The sequence below is a fragment of the Triticum dicoccoides genome, chromosome 7A, assembly GCF_002162155.2.
Source record: "Triticum dicoccoides isolate Atlit2015 ecotype Zavitan chromosome 7A, WEW_v2.0, whole genome shotgun sequence".
Classification (NCBI taxonomy): domain Eukaryota; kingdom Viridiplantae; phylum Streptophyta; class Magnoliopsida; order Poales; family Poaceae; genus Triticum; species Triticum dicoccoides.
In genome coordinates, this window is record NC_041392.1 from 6040474 (window position 1) to 6055257 (window position 14784).

Genomic DNA, 14784 nt, shown 5'->3' on the forward strand with positions numbered 1-14784 from the left:
AACATGGTCAGGAGGAACAGCCCTAGGTAGTAGATAGCAGTAAGAAACAGACCACAATCTGAAAACATCAACCGATAAAATAGAAAGAACCAGCAGATAAGTTCAGCCATGGCCGACAAAAACAGATCTCAGTCACTGGAAAATAAGAAAACAGAGCAAGGAGGCCAACTGACTAATTCAACCAAAGAGGAGAGAATATGTTCACCCAGCCTCGCTCACCGGCCCCAGGAAAGTGGCCAGCAAACATCATGAGACCAGGGAGTGATGGATCTCCGAGCAGCACAACGACTCCGATGCCATGAGAAACTGAGGCATAGGGTAACCTGCCATTTTGCTCGGCTAAAACTCTCCCTACTACTTCAGTAAACACGAATTAGACATTAATCAAACAGTGAGAACCACAAACCAAGAACACAACTTCAATTGCAGGCTAAGTAAGATCATTTCCCCCTAAGGAGCCAGCAAGCAAATAGAAGTTCAATTTGCATGCAACAAGAAGACCAAATAAATAATAAATCCAAAGTCGAAGAGAGAAGAAATAGAAAGGAAAATGAGCTACTTCATTCGAATTCAATGGCAAGCAACATTATCTCGACATCAATCAACAAAATCAAGATATCTTCTATGCAGATTCTGAACAGTAAGAATATAGAAGATGCAACCATGCAAACAGAACTGACTGACCAAATAAACAAAGAGATAACATAGATGTCCCCTAGCTCCTCCCGGCTAGCCATGGAAAAGATGGCCAGCCAACAATGGAGAACCAGGATATCAATCTCCGAGCAGTACAACGACTCCAATGCCATGAGAAAGAGGCAAAGGGTAACCTGCCAATTTACTCGGTTAAACTCTCACTAACTGTCCATCTAGCCAAACCAGAAAACAATCAAATCCATCAAGCCAAACCAGAAAACAATCAAATAGAGAAGGAACTTTGGTTGCTAGTTTAATTAAAATCACTTTCCCAAAGAGAAGGCCGGCAAGAAAATTGGTGTATCAAGCGCTCAATGAATTTTCCAAGACACTGCTGGGCAGTGAAACAAACTGAGAGTACACAGCAAGCATACATATTTCCAGGTCAATGTACTAATAGAAACATCCTGAGGTCACAGCGAAGCATCAGTAATACACAAGCAGTGGGTTCTTTTCTTTACTCTTAGGAACAGGGTAAACATATCACCATTAAGATAACGTAGCTGTTACAGTTATGTCATACAAATCGATCTTCAGAATACAGAAACATCACAGGCTCTTTCAGCATGCATACTGTCCAGACAACATAAAGCATACAGCAGCATCATTTCATGTACCTATGCAGAAACTTGCGGTGGAAATCACTTCTGATGGTGTCATTGATGAACCGTTTCGGTGTCTTAGTCTCTCCACGAGCCTGGTTCTTGAATACAACATCATCATCCCACCTGCGACAAACACATATATGAACAGGATTAAGCTCGGCATAAAGCATGGCAGCATTCTATTCCTAAAAAAAGGGCAACAAAACATAAAAGAAGCATATAATATGATACGCTAGGCATCACTGTCCTAACCTTCTCTTCACATTGAAGGAGCCAGAGTTATTCATATTGATCAGTGGGTTTCCTCGCATCAGCTCAGCCTCCTTCATCTTGGCCTCTTCTTCTGCTTGCTGACGCTCCTGCAGCAAACAGACATGAGTTCACATTAATTCTCTAAACCTAAAGAAAAAGAGCGCCTCAAAATGATAATACAGAGAAGAAAACAACAAACCTTTCTAAGCCTGTCCTCGGCTCTTTCTTTTTTAATCCTTTCAAGCTCTGCCATTAGTGCCTCAGTGTCATCGTCGTCGTCATCATCGTCGCTGAATATAAGATAATTTGATGAGTAAGACATAAATTAAGTTGAGATAACCAACTGAACTACAACACTGGACCCAGCTAAACAGCTCTGTCCCAAAAAATATCAGGACAATTGCTGCATTATACTTTTTTGCTATTTTACCATATGTTTTTCTTGTAAACATAAACATAATCCAACTGCAATGAAAAGAATGCTAGCCAGCATAAGAATGTGTATCACCCAATTCCAAAGTTTATGGTAGACAACACCTATTGAACAGTTTCGGCCCCAATTCAGGCTACAATTTATTCATGCAGTTAGAAGATGCAACAGAAAGAAGAGTCTCATCAGCATTTTGAATGGGTGTGATTGATAAACTACTGAGCAAGAACTAAACAGACCTTTCATCATCACTTTTTAGTTCCACGTCAGAGTCATCTGCATCAATTTCACGTGGAACTATCTTATCCTCATCCCGTTTTGAACCTGTGATTACCAGAAGAACAAAGTAAACCATTATGCTGCCTTGAACCTAGGCACTAAACAAACTTTGGTAAAGTAGTGTCACCGACCTTCTAAGAGCAGGCCTGAACTTTTTCGCCGGTCCCTCTCGTCTGCGAGAAAAAAGTGTTTGAACTAATCAATTACAATTCCCAGATACAATAAAACAACAATAGATAAACATCACGGAAGAAAGGATGTGACAAGCACTATCTGCCCAGATGAGGGACAAAGAGCAGATGGATCTAGAGGCATTACCAACATAGGACTTATCCTTGGATGAGAAGTGCTTGCGTTCACGCTCCTCAAGTTCATCCCTAAGATTCCTCTTCTGTACCTCCTCTTGAGTTTGTTGTCCCTCTTTTCTGCACATAAGAGGGAGGAATGTCAGTATGTAGACATCAAAGAACTGCCAGCCCATTTTGTTAAGGATTCGGTGTCAAGAACAAAAAACAATCATGTCAGGCTGAAGCAATAGTTTGGCAATATATGGTGTTCTAGGTTATGTTTAACAGGCAATAAACCCCAGATCAGGAACCAAATATATGAACCATGGTAAGCAATTTGTTCATAGATTTGCTCTCTTGATGCAGCAGCAGCAGACAAATTCAGGTTATTATGTTAAACGTTACAGCTACATTTGGTGCTAAGTAGCTACTGCAGCATCAAAATGCAAATAGTTGGTTGTCCTGGTGATAAATAGCTACATTTCGTTTGATATTCCCAGGTTTTTCCACATAACAGGACTTATTTAGGTCAGGTGTGGTGCAGTAAACAAGTGTCTGGGTTTGCACAGAAATCGACCTAATCCTGGCAATGTTGAACCAAGTAGCAGACTATTTGCAAAGATTGCCAGAGAAAAGCCAATTGTAATGGCCAATACTTGGCCCTAAACAGAAGCAATATAGCTACTAAGTTGGCAAAACACCAACCACAACCAGCACCGATGTAAGGACTGGCAACCGGCATCTGTCGCTAACACTCTACCGCACAGAGCTCAACAAGCATGGGCAGGGCCAGCCATCCCTATCTGACACCACTGCAAACCCCAAGTCCCTCGAGACGAACCCTAACCAGGGTAAATAAATAAACAATCATGTGAAGGTTGAACCAATTGTTTAGCCACATACGGTGTCATCAGTTCTTGTTAACGGGCAATAGACCCCAAATGAGGAACATATGCACCATGATGAACCATTTGCTTATGGTGCCTAAATTTATTCTCCATATGCCGTAGCAGCAGCAGACAGCATTAAGGTAGTTGTGTAAAACATTAACACTTGGTGCTAAGTAGCTACCCCAGCTCCAAACCTCTAAAAGCAATCGGCAACATTTTTGTTTGACCTTTGCAGGTTTCCACACGCATCCGGACTTTCTTAAGCCAAGTATACATGTATGTTGGTTAATTAATTCTGTTGTTGCAGCAAACAAGTAGTGCCTTGGCTTGTCAGATTGTACCGAAATCGACCTAACCCTGGCAACCTCGCACAGAATAGCATAGCAGGCGCTGCGTCCATTTCAAGCGATTAGCGGGGCGGGGTGGGTTGTATTGCCCCCATTTGGGACCTAAGCAGATGCAAAACCACTATATGGAACTTTTTTTAGAATACTATATGGAGTTGGCGATACACGACCACCCCAGCCTGCAACGAGGCAGGAGCTAGCGATGGCTATATGTCGCCAAGCAATTCCACCGCACCGAGATCGACGAGGCCAGCCACCCCGATCTGGACGGAGCCCAGGTCTCCAGTAGCGACGAACCCTAGCACCCTTTCCCCCACCGCAAAATTCCAACGACGGCGTGCGCGCGAGGCCTCTAACCAGGCGGGCGATTCGACCCACCGGGGGGCGTGGATTCGGCATCGGAGCGCGGGAAGGAAGGGGGTCGACTGGCGGAGTTTAATTTACCTGGGCTTGAGGGAGGTGTGGGCGGCGAGGTCGCGGGAGGAGTACTTCCCGGAGGGCCCGAAGATGCGCGTGCCCCCCTGCTCGTTCCCGCCCTTCGCCGGCGCCCACGTCGGCCGCGCCGCCGTCGTCATCCTCTCTCTCCCTCTCTCCGGCCGGCGGGAGGCGGAACCCTAGCTAGCTAGCCTCTCTTCCTCTTCCTCCTTCGGGTCTGGATTTGGAGTGGCGTTGGTGGAGACGACGGGGAAAGAGGAAGGCGATTTTTGCGGAGAGGACCCTGCAGAAGCGCGTTTTTGTTTCCTTCGTGGCGAGCCTCCAGCGACCAGAAACTGGGCCTCCTCCTACGCCTCACAGTCTGGGCCCAAACCCTATTTGGCGCCTTACGCGCCAAAAACAGGGTTATTTACAAATAGCGCACACCCCCTCCCTTCAATTCAGCAATCTGACACATGGGTTCACACGCCCATGAGCAGCCGATCCGAATGGGTAGGGCTATGGGTTGTCAACTTCATCCATGGGTCTTACCCTAGGTAACCCGATTAGTTGTTGTGGGTAGGGTATGTGTGAGTTCATGCTCGTGGGTTACCCGATAGGTCACCTGATTAATATTAAGAATTAAATAAAAAAATTTCTTCATTATGGTTTATCTTTTTAATATATACATACATTCACATATAACGCACGTAAGTAGCATGGCTAAGAGGTCAGCCCATTAGTAGGCCTTCTCTCACTTCTACTCCCTCCGTTCCAAAATAGATGACTCAACTTTGTACTAACTTTATACTACAGTTAGTACAAAGTTGAGTCATCTATTTTGGAACGGAGGGAGTATATGTCACTCCCATGTTTTTCATGGCCCAATCTTTGTTTAGCTTCATGGGTTTGGAAAGGACCAGATAAGGTGTCAGGCATGGGTTTGGTAATGGTCAAACCGACGAAACCCGACCCGGTTGCCAAGCTGACCCTCGCTCCCCATTGTTCCTAACGAGCCAGCCCAAAAGATTATTTGAGTTCATTTTTCAGAAGCCCCTCCATTTTGGGGAAACTTCCAAAAGCTTCCCCACCAATATTTTATGTGTTTTTGGTTCCCTCTTTTCTTATTCCACTCGATTTTTGTCCATTTTTTCTCTTTTCGTTTACTTTTTTCCATTTTCCATTTTTGTTTTAATTTTCTTGTTTCCCAGTGCATGAACTTTTTTTCAAATTCGTTAACTTTTTACATTTTTGGATCTTTTCTCAAATTATTATGTTCCCGGGTATTAAACTTTTTTCAAATTTAAAAAATAAATTGTGTATTTTCCCCAAATTTCATGAACTTTTTCCAACTTTCTTAACTTTCCTTAAAAAATAAACGTTTGAAAAACAAATAAAATCGAAACGTTTTAATTCGTGGAATTTTTTGAATAAGTTGGTTTTTGAATTCGTGAACATTTACATGTAGAATGGACATTTTAAAACAAGCATTAGAAGGAAACAATATGTTTAAAGGAATGAGACAAACGAAACAATGAAACAGGTCTCGGTCGAAACAGTCACGCAACCGATCAAACACCAATTGGGCCTAGTAAATTGAGCCCACTATCATGCATACTGGGAGCTAGAAAGAGAAACAGACCGGCACTGAAATCGCCAATAAGGAGCTCCCAGTCTAGGGGGGTCAAAGCGCCAACTCATGAAGCCACCTGCCTTATTTTGCATTTTCTTTTGTAGGCACCGTAGCGCACGGTTTTCCAGTCAATTTTGGAAAAATATTTAAGCTTCTATTGTTTTTTAAACATGATTTTTTTAAATGAACATTTATAGAAAAGCGAACAATTTCCAGATTTTTTTTAAACTAGAAAGTTTTCATTTTTTTAAAATGCAACATTATTCCCAAATACTTGAACATATTTTAAAACAAAACTATTTTCTATTTTGCAAACGTTTTTTGAAAACATGAACAAATTTTGAATTTTTAAATAATTATGAGAAATGTTTTTTTATAAACGCGAGCATTTTTACACATTTTTAAAATTTCCTAAAACTCAAACATTTTCTTAAAAAGCAACAATCCTTGAAATTCTTGGACATTCCTGTAAAAAGAAAAAAAATTAAAGGAAAAAGAAGAAAACCTGTGAAAAGAAACAACATGAAAAAAAAAATCGGAATTGAACCAGACCAACCCCTTCGGAAGGTTCCAAAAATATATGTGGATACGCTAAACGGGCTGGGCCAATCGCTCTACCTGAATAAGGGGCAAGTAGGAAACATCTCACATGTTTCTCAAAAAAAAGTCTCATAGTCTTCATCATCTTTTTGATTTTCTGTTATTTCTGGAGAAAAAAATAATGTGTTTCATTTTCCTAAAGAACCACCTTTGGATGGTCGAGACCATACTCGGGTTGGTTTCAACCATTGGCTTGGTCGGATGGCTCTATGCGACATCGGCCTGAATCGATCCTCTCTTCATCATGGGTTGTGCTTCATAGGCAAGACCATCTCCCGCTTAGGCCTCGTTTGGTTGTAAGGGGAAAGTATCTCAGGGCTCTAATCCCCTTGAGGGGGATTTCCATGGCCGCCCGGGGTGTTCTCGCACCACGGGAAGATCACCATGTGAGTTTGGGGGACTGGCAGGAAACTGCCAAATTTCTTAGAAAACTTATATTGTCAAAAAACATGCAAACCTACTCCGATTCTTTTTACACAAACTTCATTTAAGTTCAAAATTAATTGAAATGTGTATACATGTCCTTCGAGAGTCCATGAAATTCGGGAAATTTAAGAAAAACAGAAACATGAAATGTACCCATAAATAAAAATAGCAAAATAATTCAGCCCAATCATGCACTCTGACCATAAGCTATACATGTCAAGTCGCACAAGTACTGCTATACCAAGGATAATTAAAGCGTTAACCATGGGCTTAACATCACAAATGATAACTCCAATTAGAAATCAAGCAATAATTACCATCCAGTTCCATGAAAACGATGCCTATATGTGACTGCCCAAGTCAAAAGGATTTGTTGTTGGAAGAATCATTGGTTTCACATTAACTTCTTTGCACATTTTCATAGGCGGGCTTTTAGAAACCTGCAAAGCAGAAAAGAACAAATGCAGTTACTATAATACCGAAACCAGCAGCAACACTAGCGATGATCCTGTTGCGCTCCATCACCACCAGACTGTTGCAAAGTTCAGTTGGCTACATCGTCGCACCTAGCACGTGACGTGCACACACATACAAGCGTGCATCTGCATATGCATTCATACACACACCCTTTATTTCTAAATGTAAGACGTTTTGGCAGTTCAATTCAAATTTGAACTGCCAAAACGTGTTACATTAAAAAACAGAGGTGATACAATACAAGAGTCTGCATATACGCACGTATCCGCAAGTAGAGTAGACACATTTTATGTCACGTGGCATGCAAATTGTTCATGATCGATATGGTACTATATATTATGTATGAATCTTACATTAATCGTGTGATAAACTGCTAATTTCCCCGGGTGTTGGGTACGGATTTGAAGAGCATTCATCGGCGTGACGCTGCTGTACGTGATGGGGCCGACGGACGTCATCTTCCATGACCGATTGTTGTCAACGACGACCACAAAGTTGTCGTCCAACTCGTGTTAATAATTAACACCCATCAAATTGATCAATGACTACTACACGGAAAGTAATTGAGGGGAAAAGGAATACTAGAGCACGCGCTCGATCGATTAGTCGGTCTTGTGTTAATTCCTCGTGGCGCATTTGGTGTTCTCTCATCTCACCCCTCTGGCGGTTAATACAACATTAGTTTACTAATTATTGTTTGTAGAAAGGGTGAACATTAGTTAGTTTACTGATGGTTGGGGATTGCCTACTAACGACTACTTGTGAATTCTTTGAGTTGTTAATCCTCCAGTCATGCCCTTAGCAAGCATGCATGCTGGACTCCATTAGCCGGCTATGCCCGACCATCGTCACTCATCAAAGATAAAAGCAAAAGGATCTCGAGTCAGGTCATTGTTTCGGTGCTTTCACGACCAAATTGACATAAACAAGTTAATTAACATTTGCTCGGCACTGTTTTTGTCGCATCTGATGATTTGATTGATCGTCTCCTTTCACGACCAGGAATGTAGTTTAGTGTTGTTGTAGATTCGATAAGAACTTCAATACTCTTTACCACAAAAGAGTATTCGGTTGGCTTTTCCATCAACACGCTTGCTAGCTTTAACAAGTCAGATCCAGGATATGTACCAGAAAGCGGCCGTAAAAAGATTCAGGATATGTAGCAGAAAGCGGTCGTAAAAAGATTCAGGATATGTAGCAGAAAGCAGTCAACACACACTGGTTCTGCTCAAGAAAGATTGTTACCTCAACCATTTTACTAAAGTTATGGAGTTCTTCAATTTTGACAGTAAAGGGGCTTCAGAATATTAACATAAGATATACAATTCTACCTGATGATGCCAAAGTGTGATCTGTGCGTATCTGTTCAGACTTAGATTGTGACCCAAACATGATTAACTTAACCGAAAGAACAAACTTTGAGCCTGGTATCTGAAGCAACATTGGAATATTGACCATGCATGCTATCATGACACATCATATTAAGGTACTTTGGGGATCGTTGCGGGTAGAGAAGCAATAAGCAAAGGTTGATGTGATGGTAACTAACGCTATCAGATTACTCATATCTGAAACATTTGATTTCTCCGATGTTCTTTTTCTTCCAAAAGATGATTCCCTCCTCGCTATTAAGATAAGGAAAGGTAGTAGAATGCTAACCATACAAAGTTACGATCGAACTATCAGATCTTAATTAGACTTTTTTTTCTTTGGAAAGGGATATTCCGGGCCTCTACAGCGGTTGATGCACACAACCATCTTATTAAAGGAAAGTTAAACATCCATACAATCTTGCAATAAAAGAAAAAAAAACAAGTGGTGCCACAATCGCCTAGAATAGGATTGCATGACTCATTCACAAATCCTACTACAGGACCATCATCCAAACTGGTTGAATATAACCCAAGTGACCATCTCTCATTGGCTACACCACAAAGCCATGGCCGTCCATGCCTCCACATGACGCAGGGAACACCACATATGGATCCACCTGGTAGCTCCAAGGATAACTGCAATTATTTTTGGAAGTTTTGACATGTTAAAAATAATAATTAGCCCGGCAATTTCAGATGGCCCAAACTAAAGCGCAACCCATGTCATTCAGTTTTCAAACAAATTTGGTATACTTGTTGAAGCGGGTGAATTAGAGGCCACATGGACGGTTGGCTAGAGTATGGTGGTAAAAGGACAGGTCAAAAATAAGTGTTGAGTTGTTTCCTCCTTATTATCACAAAAGCTCACACTTCTTGGAGCCCTCTATCTCCGTTTGGCCAGATTCTATTTTCTGAGAACCACATTTCTGTCCAAGTACCACATGAATATCTTGTTTTTAATGGCAACCATTTACTCCCTCCATTTGAGGTATTTGCTACAAAGCAACTCATGCCAAACTCCCCCTCCCTACCCATCATTAAGCATCTTAAACAACCATTTACTCCCTCCATTTTTACTTACCCGCATATTAGCTTTGACTTAAGTCAAACTTTATAAACATTTGGCCAAGTTTTTAGAAAATAATCTAAACTTTCACAGTAACAAATACTATACATGGTATGTAAATATATTCAATGATGATTCTAATGATATTGATTTGATATTGTGGATGTAATATTTTTTTTGTATAAACTTGGTTAAAGTTTGCAAAGTTTAACTCAAGACAAAGCTAATATGTAAAGTAAATAAAAACGAAGGAAGTAGTAGGTAGGCACTTATTCTTAATTTCCAGGTCCTCGATATCTATCCCACTTAGCTCGTTACTTTTTACTTTTTTCCTTTACATCACGTTGCCAGAGAAATCTGGATCAATAATAATCCAATCTTTTCATTACCCCTTTGTGTATCTCAAAGGAAAGCATAAACATCGGTAAGATACTAGATATCATTTTTTATAGAACATAGTATAGACACATGCGCTCATATATGCGCGCATACACTCATTTCTATGAATACACACGCAAACCTTACCCCTATGACCACCTACGAGAGATTGAGGACGTCTTCTCCCACCGAACGCGCATCACCGAAGATCCTGAAATGAATCCAGAAATTATGTAAGCACTAGGATTTAAACCTTGATGTGCTAGAAACCACGGTCCTCCTAACCATCCAGCCTCTAACCAGGGTTAGTTCTTAGATACTGAATATCATTGATAAGTCAAGTTTACCCCCATAAGACTTGTACGTAGTCAAAGTCATACGTAGAAGGCCATAAAAAAATCCTATATGTTGGGGAAAGGGGAGTCGAGTTTAAGCTTACATATACCCGTGGAGTCACACATACATGCATGCATGATTAGCCGTTGAGACGCTAATTGTAGCATTTTTGTACGCTAATTAGTCGCATCCGTGGATTAGATATCCCGTGAGACCGTATCCAAACCACCAGGCCGGCCCCACAGCCATGCATGCAGATCGTATCCAAACCCTAAATTAGTTAGGCACGGCGCTCGATCTCCAACCTTTATAAAACCCTGCCCGCGCTGTGCAGCAAATCTTGCTCTAACCATCACCGACCCATTTTGCTTAGCTCCGATCTGATTCCGAGCTCGACCACCAGCTCCAAGCTACCCGGCGCGTGCTCTCATCTCATGGCCAGGCCAATCACGGCCCCCATCCTCACATTTCTCCTCTTCTTCTTCCTCCACACCGCAAGCCCAGCTCTCCTGGGAGAAGAGGACGACCGCTCCGTGCTTTTGGCCTTCAAGGCCGGCGTGTCCGGCGACCCCAATGGAGCGCTCGCCGGCTGGGGCTCGCCGGACGTGTGCAACTGGACCGGTGTTGCTTGCGACACGGAGCGCCATGTTGTCAAGTTAATACTAAGTGAACAGAAGCTCTCTGGCAGGGTCGTGCCCGCGCTTGGCAACCTCTCGCACCTCAGGACACTCAACCTCTCCGGCAACCACTTCACCGGCAGCGTCCCACCGGAGCTCGGCAACCTCTCCTACCTCAAGTTTCTCGACATGTCCTTGAACATGCTCTCCGGGATTATTCCACCAGAGCTCGGTAACCTCTCCCGCCTAAAGTTTCTCGACGTGTCATTGAACATGCTCGCCTGGACGGTCCCGCCGGAGCTTGGCAACCTATCCCGCCTCAAGTTTCTCGATGTGTCGTCGAACACGCTCACCGGGGCGGTCCCGCCGGAGATCGGCAACCTCTCGAGACTCAGTATCCTCGATCTCTCCGAGAACGTCTTCGCTGGGGCGGTGCCGCAGGAGCTCGGGAAGCTTTCTCGGCTGACGCAGCTCAGCCTCAGCGGAAACCAGTTGGAGGGATCGATTCCGGTGGAGCTCTCGCATATTCGGCGCTTGGTATACCTAAATCTCGGCGACAACAACCTCTCCGGGCATATCCCGTCTGCTATCTTCTGCAACCTCTCCGCCTTGCACTACATTGATATGTCGTCAAACTTTCTCGGCGGCAAGATCCCCATCCGAGCGGATTGCCCACTCCCTGAGCTGACATCCCTCGTGTTGCGGTCCAACAAACTCCATGGCGTCATCCCCCGCTCACTGTCAAACTCAACGAAGCTCCGATGGCTGCTACTGCAATCGAACTTCCTCATCGGCGAGCTGCCGCGGGATGACATGTTCAGCGGCATGAGCAACCTCGAGTATTTGCACCTGTCGTTCAACCACCTCGCAAACTCGCGGAACAACACCGGCCTCGAACCATTCTTCGCCTCGCTTACCAACTGCACCGCCCTAAAGGAGCTCGGCGTCGCCGGGAATGACATCGCCGGCACGATCCCGCCTGTCGTCGATCGCCTCGCTCCCGGCCTCATGCAGCTCCACCTTCAGTTTAACAGACTCTTTGGCCCGATCCCGACAAACATCTCCAACCTCACCAACCTCAACACCCTCAACCTCTCCCATAACCTCCTCAACGGCTCCATCCCACAGGGCATCTCCAGCATGCGGCAGCTCGAGCAGCTGCACCTCTCAAACAACCTGCTCTCCGGTGATATCCCGCTATCCCTTGGCATGATCCCGTGGCTCGGGCTCGTCAATTTTTCGCAAAACCGGCTCACCGGTGCCATTCCGCCGAGCATCGTGCAATGTGTGACGATGGAAAATCTTGATCTCTCCAACAACATGCTGCAAGGCAAGATCCCAGCTGGCTTATCTAGGATGAGCGGATTGCTCAACCTCAACCTCGCGGGCAACTTGCTGTCTGGCACGATCCCGGTGACCATCGGCGAGATGGTTAGGTTGCAATTGCTTAACCTGTCATCAAACCAGCTCTCCGGCACGATCCCACCGCAGCTCGGCAGCTGCATCGAGCTCAAGTACCTCGACGTGTCCTGCAATGGCCTCACGGGGACCCTCCCTCAATCCTTGGAGAAGGTGGCGTCGCTGCTGCGTGTTAACTTTTCATACAACGACTTCTCAGGCGAGGTGCCGAGCGGCGGAGCCTTTGCAGGATTTCGGGCGGACGCGTTCCTCAGCAATGACAGACTATGTGCGGGGACGGCGTCGATGACGCCTGGGTTGCCTAGGTGCAGCGGTGCGAAGCGCAACTTGCTCCATAACCGGCGAGTGGTGTTGCTCGTCGTTGGCACAGTCGCGAGCTTCACGATGGCAATCATTGGGCTTGCCGTGTGCCGCGCCGTGGGACAAGACAGGCGGCACTCACCGTTGCTACCATGCGAGCCCAGCACGAGGGGGGACTACCCGAGGATCTCTCAACGGGAGCTCTACGAGGCGACTGCCGGGTTCGAGCACTCAAGGCTGATCGGCGCAGGGCAATTCGGGCGCGTTTACGAGGGGACGCTCCGCAACGGCACGCGTGTCGCCGTCAAGGTGCTCGACCCCAATACCGGAGGCGGCGAGGTCTCCCGGAGTTTCAAGCGGGAATGCGATGTGCTGAGGCGGACGCGGCACCGGAACCTGCTGCGTGTGGTCACCACATGCAGCCAGCCGGACTTCCACGCGATCGTGCTCCCGCTGATGACCAATGGTAGCCTAGAAAAGCACCTCTACCCGCGTGACGGCGGCCCCGGACGTGGCATGGACGTCGCATGGCTGGTTGGCATCGCCGGCGACATAGCCGAGGGGCTCACCTACCTACATCACTACGCACCCGTCCGCGTGGTACACTGCGACCTTAAGCCCAGCAATGTGCTCCTCGACGACGACATGACGGCCATTGTGGCTGACTTCGGCATCGCGCAGCTTGTCAAGGACATGGGCGACAACGACAACGCAGGCTTTGCCGATCCCTGCAACTCCACTGCCGGATTGTTGCAAGGTTCTGTGGGCTACATCGCACCAGGTAATTTACAACACAACCGAATGAACATAACATATAAGTAGCGTAAATGCATGTGACGTTCTTCTCTTAACATTTTCATCATGGCGTTCTTGTTGCGTGGTTTTAGAGTACGGGCTAGGAGGCCATCCTTCAACAGAAGGCGACGTGTACAGCTTCGGCGTGATGCTACTAGAAATGATCACCGGGAAGCGCCCGACCGATGTGCTCTTCCAGGAGGGACTCACGTTGCATGGCTGGGTGAGGCGGCACCACCCGCATGACGTCACCGCCATTATCGCACAGTCACTGCTGGCGGCCACGGACACCATGTTGTCTGCGGTACAAGCGAACAACGTCATCGTCGAGCTGATGGACCTTGGGATCGCGTGCACTCAGCACTCGCCGCCGGCGCGGCCCACCATGGTGGAGGTGTGCCGCGCGATCGCCCTCCTCAAGGATTCGTCTTCTTCATGACATACTGGTGGTTACGTACTCATGATATATATTGTGGTAGACTCATAGCATCGAGGTTATACAATAAACTTGTGGCATCCCCCGTCCGATATGAAGATAGTCGCAGGGTTTGCAGAAAACTCGGGGGTGCCCGACGTAAGGAGATGTGCAAGAAACAAGAAGGCAGCAGGTGTGGCAGGGGAGTACGGGTTAAAAACAATCCTTGTAAGTTGACGGTAATATGGTATTGAGTATGCTTTTGTATCTTATATAAAGAGTTAAACGGTTACACCGGGGCTTGATGCAATTGTATAAGCACATGAACCGGTGGTGTTTTCAGTCATCGATCTACGGTGCTGCAACTTGATAAGCAGCAGATCATGTAGTAGAGGCATGTTAATTTGGAAGTATATTAAATGCATGTGAATATTAAGTAAGATATTATTTGCGTGTTATTATGTGATTAGCACTATATTTGACATGAAATTAACTGCACACTAAACATGTTGAGCGCTCGACATTGAAGCACTCTAAGTCATTGGATTGACATGATTTGATGATCGAGATTAACTGGACCTGCCCTTTTGAATCTTTTTATATTGGTATAGATATAGATATAGATGATTCAATGAACGATAGCCTAATTGGAATTTAGGGTAATAAAATTGAGATTGATTCAAATCAATTTACCTGCGCAGCTTACACAGATTCAGATGGATTCGAAGGAGTTTCTTAGTCGGGTCGCC

General features: G+C 45.2%; 2 protein-coding genes across 2 annotated transcripts; one reads left to right on the plus strand and one right to left on the minus strand.

The window, feature by feature from the left end:
* Positions 1-1126: 1126 nt before the first annotated feature.
* Positions 1127-4482, minus strand: LOC119330190 (protein CWC15 homolog). The gene is made up of 7 exons (XM_037603308.1): positions 4231-4482; positions 2581-2687; positions 2394-2435; positions 2223-2307; positions 1753-1843; positions 1554-1660; positions 1127-1424 (listed from the first exon to the last, which is right to left on the minus strand). Exons 1-7 carry the CDS (start codon positions 4359-4361, stop codon positions 1301-1303), a joined length of 687 nt encoding a protein of 228 aa, XP_037459205.1. The 5' UTR covers positions 4362-4482; the 3' UTR covers positions 1127-1300.
* A 6441-nt stretch (positions 4483-10923) lies between these two features.
* Positions 10924-14059, plus strand: LOC119327485 (putative leucine-rich repeat receptor-like serine/threonine-protein kinase At2g24130). The gene is made up of 3 exons (XM_037600587.1): positions 10924-12930; positions 13135-13606; positions 13713-14059. The coding sequence occupies exons 1-3, from the start codon at positions 10924-10926 to the stop codon at positions 14057-14059; spliced, it is 2826 nt and encodes a 941-aa protein (XP_037456484.1).
* Positions 14060-14784: the final 725 nt, after the last annotated feature.

Coding starts and splice junctions, on each gene's coding strand:
- LOC119330190 (XM_037603308.1), bottom strand. CDS start 4,361: ATGACGACGGCGGCGCGGCCGACGTGGGCGCCGGCGAAGGGCGGGAAC. Junction 2,436..2,580: donor CAAGGATAAGTCCTATGTTG/GTAATGCCTCTA, acceptor TTTTTCTCGCAG/ACGAGAGGGACCGGCGAAAA. Junction 1,661..1,752: donor CCGAGGACAGGCTTAGAAAG/GTTTGTTGTTTT, acceptor TGTTTGCTGCAG/GAGCGTCAGCAAGCAGAAGA.
- LOC119327485 (XM_037600587.1), top strand. CDS start 10,924: ATGGCCAGGCCAATCACGGCCCCCATCCTCACATTTCTCCTCTTCTTC. Junction 12,931..13,134: donor TGGCAATCATTGGGCTTGCC/GTGTGCCGCGCC, acceptor GTCGCCGTCAAG/GTGCTCGACCCCAATACCGG. Junction 13,607..13,712: donor TGTGGGCTACATCGCACCAG/GTAATTTACAAC, acceptor GCGTGGTTTTAG/AGTACGGGCTAGGAGGCCAT.